This window comes from Eucalyptus grandis, chromosome 2 (genome assembly GCF_016545825.1).
Source record: "Eucalyptus grandis isolate ANBG69807.140 chromosome 2, ASM1654582v1, whole genome shotgun sequence".
Lineage (NCBI taxonomy): Eukaryota > Viridiplantae > Streptophyta > Magnoliopsida > Myrtales > Myrtaceae > Eucalyptus > Eucalyptus grandis.
The window spans coordinates 49,340,655-49,351,881 of record NC_052613.1 but is presented as its reverse complement, the minus strand read 5'-3'; the positions used below and the strand labels follow the sequence as shown (position 1 = coordinate 49,351,881).

The following is an 11,227-nucleotide window of genomic DNA, read 5'->3' as shown; positions in this document are numbered from 1 at the left end:
CTTCTCGTCAAATCCGTCTCGTGAGCACAGGCACCGCCGCGTTAATCATGCTTGGCAGTGGGATTTCGAACGCTGTGGCCCCTTTTGAATAGTAATGTGGTCCGTATCGGAGCGCGACGTTGCGTTGTAGATATGATACGTTGCGGAGTCCGGCGACAGGAACGTCGTAACTAGCAGCAGGCATTACGTCGAACACGACAGAGCTCAAGGTCGGGGACGCACGCTTCCTCAGTCCCCAGAGCCACTCAGTCCCCGTTCTTCTTCGCTCGACGCTCTCATGGCGTTCCCCTCCGTCCGACGGACGAGGGCCTCCCTCGTCACCCTCGCCGCCATCGCCCGCTCGTGCCGCCGCCGCTTCCTGTCCACCGCTTGCAAAGCGACCTCCTTCGCTCTCCCTCGACAACCCCCTCCCGTCCCAAAGCGCATCCCTTTCGCCGTGTCTGCCCACGGCCGGACGTGGCAAGACCCCTTCCACTGGATGTCCGACGTCGACGACCCCGAGTTCGTCGAGCACCTCGGCCGAGAGAACTCCTACGCTCAAGCTTTCATGGCCGACACGAGGGAGCTTCAGGCCCAGCTGGTTTCCGAAATGAAGAGTCGAGTCCCCGCCGAGATTGCTACTCCGCCGGAGCGATGGGGTCCCTGGTCTGTTCTTTGTCTTTTACTCTGTTTTTTTTTTATTTTGCAGATATTGATTACTCGGTCATGATTCCAGACTGGTTTTGATCTTTTTGGTTTTCTTGTTTTTCCATTTGGTGCTACTGATGTTTTGAAGCGGGACTTTAGGCCTTTGAGGGACCAAGGAGTGTTCTTTATCATGAGCTCGTACTTTTGTCTGCTTCGTTTGGGTGTCTTGGTTGGTTAGTTGCTTGATGCTACGCGAGCTCATGGACTAACGTTGCTTCTTGTTTCCCATGGCATGAATACCAATTGGGAGGCTTGCTTTGAAAAGTCTGTTTGTGCTTGCTCCCAAGTCCCGCCTATATGGTTTAGTGAAAAAAATAAAAAAAAATAACAGCTTTCTAGGAGATGATTCAAATTCATTGGTGTACTTTGTAGTATTTTGATTGCCTGAGGTGCAAGGTACATGCTTTTCCAGATTTCACTGCCCTATCTGCCTCAAGCTTCAAAATTGCCTGTTTTCTACACATTGTCATGGGTTGATTGACATTCTCCACCTCAACCCAGTCCTTTCTGAACGTGCCTTTTGACAGTATTATTTCGACTGTCTGGGTGTTTCCTGGTGTTGTTGAAATTGGAAGCTACAATGCTGAATAAGTGAACTCTACTGACATCATTATTATGGTTAAACAGGCTATATTACCAATACATACCTGAAGGGAAGGAGTTTCCAGTGTTATGTAGGAGGTTTGAAGCTGAAAAAGGTTGGGCAGAAGCAATTCTTAGCTATGTGACAGGACAACAGGGAAGAGAGCAGGTCCTACTTGACTGGAATGAAATAGCAGAGCAACATGGCAAGTTTTCTTTATGCTCATTGACAGCTTATAGGAAAAGAGCAGTGACTTAGTCTGGTCTTATTTCGCTTGATGCAAATTTTTGATAAATAGAATGTTAGTCCTTTGAGATATCTCCTTTTTGTTATCAACTTGTTTAGAGCCTGCTTCTTTTCTTTTTTCAATGAGTAACTCCTGTTTAGGGGGAGTAGGCTATTCGCTGTAGTCTTTTGACTTATGGCTTTCAGCATTTGGTTTTTAACTTTTGGGTAACTTTTAGTAGTGGCAGTGTTTTGAAGGTGTAACATTGGAAGTTAATCTCTTTTAACTTATTCAAAAGATAATAATATTGTAGATCAAGATATTTTGTAACATTAGATTTCTCACTGTAATGCTATGTTTGGGAGATTGCGGAAAATGGGGGTTATGCAAATCTGAGTGGAATATTTAAAATTGTGAGTATTTTCCTCCCAATTTCTTCGCCTAGTAGCTCCCAAACAGAGCATAAAAGTCATTTTTGGCAGTTATTTAAACTTAACAGAAAAGCCAAAAAAGCATTAGCCAAAAGATGGGGGTGCAGTTGTGGCTCTTCTTTTACCAGCTGGCTCATTAAATTGATTTTGATGCCAAAAGGCTGGGGCAAACGCCCATCCAAAGGAGCTCTTGCATAGGGTCAGAATTTTTGCTGTTTTTCTCCTATTGGTCTAATAAAGGCTTCCCGTAGTATATATGGATGGAAAAGAGGACACATGGTGTATCTTTACAAATGTAGTGACTCTTGCAAGATCCCTTCTTACTTTGACTCGGTGTTGGGTGATATCTTCCCATCAATGCATTAAATAATATGATTCATATGAGTTCTGAGTTTCAGTTGGTAGATGTCTGAGACCAACTTCTGGAGTAAATGAAACATAGTTGTGGATATGATTACTTGAGTTGGAATTCACCATGTTTTTTCTAACAAAAAAAGTATGTTCTTTCCTGCATATGCATCTCTTTTAGAATTGAAATGACTTTTCTATTCATCTTTAGGTTATGTCCATGTGGGTATGTGTCGAGTTTCCCCAGACCATAGTTTTCTCGCTTATACCGTTGACATTAATGCAAGTGAGTGGTTCAAGCTTCAAGTCAAGGACCTTAGTAAGGGATGTATACTTCCAAATATCCAAGTTGAAGGGGTTGTTAGTGTGGCATGGGCTAAGGATGGCTCCACTCTCTTCTATACTCTATCTGACGAGCATCAACGGCCTTATAGGTAGTTATATTGATTGCTGAAGTTGATCAAATTTCTGTGGTTTCCTAAAATTTTATTATCAGTTTTTGCCTCCAGGGTCCTCTGCACAAATTTAAGATCAAGTAATCTGGAGAACGCAGTGGTTTTCACAGAAAGAGATTCTAAATACTGTGTGGACATCACAGGAACAAAAGATGGCAAGTTTATAACCCTTAATTCAAGCTCAAGGAATTCATCTGAGGAAGGACCTTACCTATTCCATTTTCATTCAATAAGCTATTGCTATGAATTCATAGAGATATTAGTATGTCTTTGGTCGTCAACGGTGGTTGTCAATATAGCCCGTTGCTTTCCTACAGGTTTATGTGATAGATGCTGACAACCCTCTTGGTGGCTTGAGAAGAATGTGTGAACGTGTATCTGATGTGAGGTTCTTTGTGGAGCATCACCATGGTTCTTTCTATATTCTCACAAATGCCCCTCTATGTGGAAGTGTGGAATGGAATGGTCATGGTTATTATTTGGCTAGATCCATGGTTGAGGACCCAGAGTTGGGCAAGTTTCAGGTGACTATTTTGTAATGTGCTACAAGTTTGATTTTGGATGTTATAATTTAATTTTTTTCTCTTGTAAATTAGTATCATATTACGTTATTTCTTTCTCCTTTTTGTCGCCTGCAAATTTTTTATCTTTTGCTTTTGATTCCTAGCAGAATGTCATCCTTCCTGGCGAAAGTATCACTATAGAAGACATGGACGTTTTCAATGGACACCTGGTGCTTTCCATTGATAAGCAGGGTGCACCTATGTTCTGCTCCATCAATTTGCCCATCAATGTTAATTCTGAGGTCCGTCACATCTTTTCACTGCATCTATTCTTTTTTCCTAATAGAAAACATCTCTATATATTAAATTTAATAACTTAAATCAGGAATGTCTCGAACTTTTTTACAATGTTCAATTATTAGAAATTTTTGTTCAAAAATTAAAGAAAATGATTGCGCAATGCATATTTCCACTTCTCACTTATACATACAAGAAATACATTTTAATTATAGATTGTCGCAAAATATCAAACATTTTCAGACAAACAATAGATATATAAATATATTACATATCTATTATCTTCTCGTTTCCAAATGTTTATTACTATATTGTTCATAGTACAACTTTTAATCATAGTAAAAATTTGGCTGAAATAATTGTATGTGGTATTATTCTCATTGTGCTGTTGGCACAAGTTCATTGCTAGTGTATCCATGATCTTGTGTAGGCTTTCTCTTACATTCACCTTAATCTGCAAAGATACCTTTGATAGAAATACAGAACTGGCTTATTTTAATATAATCACTAGAGCTTGTTCGGTGCATCTTTTCTTTTTGTGGCCTTTTGCCTTGATTGAATTCTTTTGGAAATTGTTTGTCTTTCTTTGTTTTGACGAGCTGGCTTTTACTTCAGAGTTGCATCTTTTGATTTGATGACATCACCCTGCTTCTTGACTTTTTTTTTTTTTTTTTTTCCAACTTATTTCTTGACTTGCAAAGTCTGCCTGCTTTTTACTTAATTTAGGTTTTGCTCTATGCCAAAAAGCCTCATAGCTTCTAGAAATGTTCTCTCATAATAAAATATGGTGGCCAAGTACCCTAAAAGTGGGGATGCTATTGATATGAGATAACATCTTTTAGACTTACTGGTGAATTGTTAGCAAAACTAGGACTATGTCTCGCTTTTAGGTGAAGGTGAGTATCAGCATTTTGTCAATACAAGCTCATTTAATGATTATGTAACTTGTTAGAATATTTAGATCATAAGCCACGCTTTCATCTAATAATTTAAGTTTTTAGAACAGTTAATTATGGTCCCACCAAATCTCAAATAGTATTAGAGTTGGAAGTCATGAGTTCGAATCTTTCCAGCTCTATTTGCCTACTTAGTTAAATTTCCATGCTTAGTACTAGGCAAAAAGACTAGACTAAACATGAGGGGGAGTGTTAGAATATGTAAATAATAAATCATGCATTCATCTAATAGCTTAAACTTTCAAAATAATTGGTAGTGGTTCCACGAAATCTCACATACCTAATGTCTAGGAATCTGCAGAACCTTTGTCTTATGTCTGGGTGGATTCTTGTAGTCAGGATCTTTAGTGCGTTAACAATGAAAAAAAAAATCATGAAGCTATTTCTAGTGAAAGCATTCCTGCAATTAGTTGATATAGTTCTGTGGGTCTTGTTTAGCAAATTCTTTGACATTGAGTCACTAGTGCGTGTGAGCACTTTTTGCATGCAATTGCATCAAACAAGAGTGGAAGCACAAGTATTATTACTGCATTTCTCGTATATCATACTGCTTACATGCATTACTTATCGGAAAATTCAGGGTTTTTATACATGTCTAGATTTAGCTATTGTGGGGTATAGCATATGATAATAATGATGACAATGAAGGTGGCATAATAATAATAATGGAAAAAGCCACAAAAAGCTCCAAACTTTGCCCGTTGTGACACATTTACTCTAAATTATTTTTTGTGACACAAAAAACCCTAGACTTGTTCCCGTGTAACACGTTTATCCCAAACTTTTTTTCTGTGACACCAGAAATGCCAAACTTATACATGTTGACACGTTCACCCAAACTAAAAACCTATACTTTTCTCAATGACACCAAATTTTTGGGGTAAATGTGTCACGTGGATGCAGGCTTGGAGTTTTGATGTCACAAAAAGAAGTTTGGGACAAATGTGTCACACTATACAAGTTTGGGATTTTTGGCGCCATGATAAAAAGTTTGGGTTAAATGTCTTGTGGTAGGCATAGTTTAGGATTTTTGGTGGAATAATGATGATGATGATGATGATGATGATGATTATTTACATAGCCATTAGATAGCTAGCTCAGTGTCCATCATTGAGATGGATGGTGCTTGTCATGCAGAACATGGATAGATATAGCGACTTCTATTGTTAGCTTCTCATTTGTCCCGATTGTCACACTTTTTGTACTAATATTCAGATCATTCCCTGTTGTTTTGCAGCATGCAGTGATCCTTGAGCATCTAAACCCATGGTTTTTTCCTGTCCCTTCAAATTTCTGCAGCATTCTTCCTGGTTCCAACCATGACTTTATGAGTCAAGCATACCGTGTCGTGCTATCTTCTCCTGTGGTATATATTGTCTTATCTTAAGAGGAAACTTGCACATTCAGTATGGATTCCTAACTTGAGGAATGTTGGTTTTGTATTGACATCTTTTATGCTTGTCAAGTTTATTTTCTTATCCATTCCTACCTACTTTTAAACTGCTTTGTGTCTGCTTTCCTCTGGATGCTGCAATGTAGTTGGACTCTTGTATGATTTAACTTCCTAAGTAGCTAGGCATCTTTGGATTTAAGCACATTCTTTATGTTCTGCCTTGCTAGTTGAACTTGAATCACAGCGAGTTCCTCAGCCTGTACTCAAACCTTTCCTGGAATGCAGTTGCCGACTGATAATGTTATAATGATTAAATGTTTGCTGCAGCAATTGGCTGAAAGAGATTTAGTTGCTAGTGTGGATTCTTGACTGTTGAGCCATTTTAATCAATAATTACCAACAAGTTGGTGGTGTAGTTGGCAGGGGGAGTTTGTTATATCTCATATCTCCTTATAATCTTGGGTTCAAGTCCTGTAAAGTGCACTCCGGAAGTTAAATTCTGAATGCACTAGGCCGATGTGGGGAGCCCTTAAAATCACTTGTGGGGGTAGATGTGAAAGCTAGGCCAGACACAACCTAATTGCTAAGTTCAACAGAAGTCAATAATTTGAAATACACTTTATCATAGTAATTTGTGCGCATTTGAAGATCCTTTACCCCTATAAAAAAGGGAATTGAAAAGAATTTCCGAGTGGCTGTATTTTTCCTGCATAAAATAAGCATTAATTAATCTTTTTAACATAATGCGAGAGCAAAAGCAATAACATTTCTCATCTAACAAAGAGCTTTTAGTTCTCTCCCACTCAAGATAGTTTTTTTGTCAATCTCTTGGTATCACTGAGTGCCTTAAACTTGCAATTGTAGTGCCAAAACAAAGGCTTAAATTTTCAAAGGTATGTTGGGTTCATTCGATCTGATACTTGTCCTGTTTGAAGTGCAGATGCCTGATGTAGTTGTTGAGTATGATATGTCAAGACATACTTTCTCCACCATCCAACAGGAGGAAGTGAGGTGTGTTTCAGCTGACATTGGATTGTCAGCCACAGACTATGTCAAAAACTTTGTCAGCCCTATAAATGTAGAGAACATTGAGGAGGGTTTGAAGGACTTTTCGGATCTGTACTGCTGTGAAAGGAAGGATGTTATTTCCCACGATGGTGTCAGGATACCCCTGACAATTATTTACTCTAAAACATTGTGGCAGAAGGGAAAGTGTCCAGGCCTTTTGCATGGATATGGAGCATATGGTGAAGTTCTAGACATAAGCTGGTGTTCAAATCGTCTTAGTCTACTCAACCGTGGTTGGGTTGTAGCTTTTGCTGATGTCAGGTTGGTTCAACCAGAATTGTCTCTTTTTTTATACATATCCAATGGGAGCAACAGCTCGTGTCAGGATTTCAACATGGTTAGTCTAATTGATTTTGAAATTTTGCATTTTCTCCCTGGCATGAACATTATGGCTGGTCCGTTGATTATATCAGATGTGCTGATCTATCCCAATCAGAGTACTAGACAAAGCACAGTGACTAGCTGTCCTGAAAACTATGAATGAGGAAATTTTTTCCTATGATAGATACTGGAAGGAAAATTGAAAAATTTAAGGAATAAGAACTCCTTCAAAGCTTATTACTGCTTTGTTATCTGCCAAAACCACATTTTGGATTAGGTATAAAAACTGTTGTCTGCACATTCTGTTTATAGTCTGTTGTATTCCAGGCTCTCGTTTTCAGTTATTTAGCTGGCGCCTGAATGATCCCCTTAATTAATTATATTTTGTCGCATATTGTAGTTTAACGTATCGTTTTCTATGTAGCAGAGGTGGGGGTGGTGTTAATTCCTTGTGGCATACTTCTGGCCGTGGGGCAAACAAGCAGAACTCCATTCATGACTTTGCCTCATGTGGTAAATACCTTGTTCATGAGGGTTATGTTCGTGCTGATCAGCTTTGTTCTATAGGACATAGCGCGGGCTGTCTTCTTGTAGGGGCTGCTATAAATATGTATCCAGGTCTCTTTCATGCTGCCATCATGAAGGTAAGCACTTTCCAGTGTGGTTCACATGCATCTAGTCTTTATTGTTGTCTACAGAGGTTTATCCACATTGTTTATGGTTTCAAAGTTCCTTGTTTAGAATTCTGTGAGATAGACCTCAGACGGCTCTACCAATATTTATCTTTTCATTGCTCACAAAGCATCAGTTTCTCCTGATAAACATAATTACTTCAAACAATTACAGCAAAGGTTTAACATCATTATGGGTGATTCGTAATCCTGTCACTTGCTGCAGCAGCTTCACAATTTTACATCTTTTGGAGTGATCGTCTATTGATCTGGTTCAAACTGAATTACCAAAGTGTAATCAAATTCTGCTGTACGCTGCTCATTATTGCCAGTTTGAGTAATCAGATCATGCCGAACCTTTGCTTTTGATTATTTCTGAGTGATGACACCAAGATAATGTGCCCCAGGTACCTTTTCTAGATATATGCAATACATTGTTGGATCCTAATATGCCGCTTTCCTTATTGGACCATGAAGAGTTTGGAGATCCTCGAATCTTGCCACAATTTGAGTCCATCATGAGTTATGCACCTTATAATAACATTCGCGAAGGGGGATGTCATCCGTCAACCCTTGTTTCAGCGTCATTTCTTGACTCAAGGTAGCATGTCTTCATTATTGTAGAAATGCGTATGTTTGTGATTCAACTCATGGGCTTGATGTGGCTTTCTCTGATTTTGTTGATCCAGGGTTGGAGTGTGGGAAGCTGCAAAATGGGTGGCTAAAGTGAGAGAAGTTGGGTGCTCCCACTGTTCACATTCAGTAATTTTGAGAACAAATATGAGTGCAGGACATTTTGGTGAAGGTGGACACTATGGACATCTTGAGGAATTGGCTTTTGACTATGCATTTCTGATGAAAGTTACTGGGGCTTTCAGCATGTGATTTTGTAAGGCTTGAAAAGTCAATCCTATCGTTGAAAAAAAGAATGTGTTGAGGTTTGCGCTCAACTAACTAGTTCCTGCTACACGCTTATCCTTTGTTTATCACTGGCGTCAAGGGACTGCTGCATGCTGTTATGGGGATTTGGCACTATTGTAAGCTATCCTCTCCTAGTTAGTTCTTGTTTCGATATCTCTATTTGATTGTTTCATTCATGTGAATTATTTTCCTTTCAGGAAAAGTTTTCACCTGAGTATATTGTTCCTGGAAAAACTTCTCTGGCTAACTTGTTTTGATGTTCAGTGCATGCATGAAACGTCTTTCATTTAACAAGTTCTATCAGGTGGTAGTTTGCAGTCCTATGGGACGATGGTAGGGAGTCCAAGTGAAGTGAACTTGTGAAAATGTCATGTTTGCTTTCGAGATTTGAATATATACCTTTGCTTGACCTGGGAAACTTGTCTCTTGTTTATATATTTTCCTGCAGTTACTTTAGTGCAGAATAGGAAGCCCTAAATCCTTGTTGATTGAAGCCTTTCATTCAATTAGTTGATTGTTACAATGCAGATGTTTCTATATGTGAGACACCTGGGAATTCCAGTCCCTTTCCCAAGCTTCAGTATGTAGGGCCGCTTGATATGCATTCACCTGCACCTTATGAGCAGTTGCCTGCCCTTAGTGTACTGGGAGTCTGGGCGTAGGATTGCCATCTATGCACGCTTATCTAAGTTTCAAAGCCTGTTGTTGTAAATTTTAATTTCTATGCAAGATTACAGGCCTCAAATATCAGACCCATTCTTGATCTGAACATTGTTCTGAGTCTCTTACATAATTTACACCACTACATGCTAGTCCTACATGTACTATGCATCCATCAACTTTTGGCCGGGGTAACATTTGCAATCCTTAAGGCTGTTTTTCCCTTGCACCATGTCACTTTGATTTGCACTTGGTTACACAGGCTATGACTGAAATTTACAGGGACGGTTGATTTTCATTTGCTAAATTGACTCGGTATCATTTTTGCAGCGAGCAAGTTTTAGTAACAGGCCAGTTAAACACTGAAAATGCCCTCTATTTGTGATTCCTTTTCCCCACTCCTTGCTGGACTGGTGGTGGCTAATATGTTTTCTTGTTCGTCCCCTCGAACTAGAGCTGTATTTAACATACCTATCTCGTCAAAGAAAAAAGGCCTCCAGAAGCTGGATGTGCGTTTCTTGCTAGATTGTGTTCCTGTCGCCGGTATTCATCAGCATTAACTTAAGTGACAGCTGCGGTCATCCGATGGCAAATTCCACCATCTATTAACCCATCACCCTCTTTTTCTCTGTCTTCAGTGGGGAATCATCATGGATAAGTACATGGCGCCTCACCTGTTGAACTCATCGCTAATCAACTTAAGCCGTGTTTCAGTTTTCATAAATGCAAATCTGAGTTATTAAGCAAGAACGCATATCTGAGTTTGCAAATGTTATATTTGTTTTCAGAAGGCATTCAACCCGGGACCTATGGTATGTAAACTGACACCAACCCCCCAAAACCCTCTGCTAGCAGGCCGATATCGGCTGCCGTTTACTGCAAATTTTAGTTACTCTTTGCGCAAACGGAGTCGATTGGATTAATTTCAACGATTTTGGTAGTCCTCAAAACTCCCATAGCCGCAGCGGGGAATCTCCTGCTAATATGTTTATTTGTTATTAAAACCAGAGTCCACTTGTACAATATCTTTCTATCCACAGGTGATTAGTCTCAACAGCTAAATTTCATCAGCACGGGCGAGGTGCGAAATCATGTACGTCCTTTGAAACGAGGAGAGGCAAAACGGGTCTAAGAGTACTTCAGCTTCTTTTTGTCCCACATCGGCTGGGTTTGAGAGTGAGGGGCCAAGAGGGGAGAAAATAGGGGATAACAATGAAAAGGAGACGCTGTTTAGTGCCGCTTCTTTTCTGGTCTTTCCTTCGAGGTCAGCTGTTATGGGTAGGTCGAAAATGTTGAAAATGAATTTGATATAGATAAATTTATTTATATTCATATGAATTTATAGATTTAATATAATATAAATTAATGTATTTTTTCATAAGAATTTATAATTTCGATATGATTTTAGCAATTTATATTAAATTTATTTTAATTTGGTGACAATTAAGTGAATGATTTTAAGCATTGGCTAAAGGTTAATTGGTAATATAAGTTTGTTTTTTTTTCTTTTTTTCTTGTGAATATGAATCAGTTGATTAGCCTATACATTGAGCGAAAAGGTAAATGGCGAAGCGAATCGGCACAATACCTCAAATCAGTGTGGCTCCTGGGGACGAGTGGGTTTCATAATCCCTTCTTCCTTGACATCAATTATTGCGAAAAAGAAAAAATGTTCCTTTCAAGCCCTAATTGAAGTGAGAAGAAAGT

General features: G+C 39.2%; 1 protein-coding gene across 2 annotated transcripts; it reads left to right on the top strand.

Annotated features, from left to right (window-relative positions):
* Positions 1-34: 34 nt before the first annotated feature.
* Positions 35-9,818, top strand: LOC104433352 (protease 2). 2 transcript variants are annotated; one of them, XR_005548356.1, is made up of 12 exons: positions 35-645; positions 1,315-1,475; positions 2,487-2,709; positions 2,785-2,929; positions 3,048-3,254; positions 3,401-3,535; positions 5,724-5,852; positions 6,820-7,208; positions 7,696-7,912; positions 8,347-8,540; positions 8,629-8,976; positions 9,389-9,743. XR_005548356.1 is itself a non-coding variant. In XM_039306492.1 (11 exons), the coding sequence occupies exons 1-11, from the start codon at positions 278-280 to the stop codon at positions 8,822-8,824; spliced, it is 2,364 nt and encodes a 787-aa protein (XP_039162426.1). In that variant the 5' UTR covers positions 35-277; the 3' UTR covers positions 8,825-9,818. The 2 variants fall into 2 exon arrangements, 1 of the variants encoding a protein (XP_039162426.1); XM_039306492.1 differs by having other exon boundaries at positions 8,629-9,818.
* Positions 9,819-11,227: the final 1,409 nt, after the last annotated feature.

Coding starts and splice junctions, on each gene's coding strand:
- LOC104433352 (XM_039306492.1), top strand. CDS start 278: ATGGCGTTCCCCTCCGTCCGACGGACGAGGGCCTCCCTCGTCACCCTC. Junction 2,710..2,784: donor GAGCATCAACGGCCTTATAG/GTAGTTATATTG, acceptor TTTTGCCTCCAG/GGTCCTCTGCACAAATTTAA. Junction 8,541..8,628: donor GCGTCATTTCTTGACTCAAG/GTAGCATGTCTT, acceptor TTGTTGATCCAG/GGTTGGAGTGTGGGAAGCTG.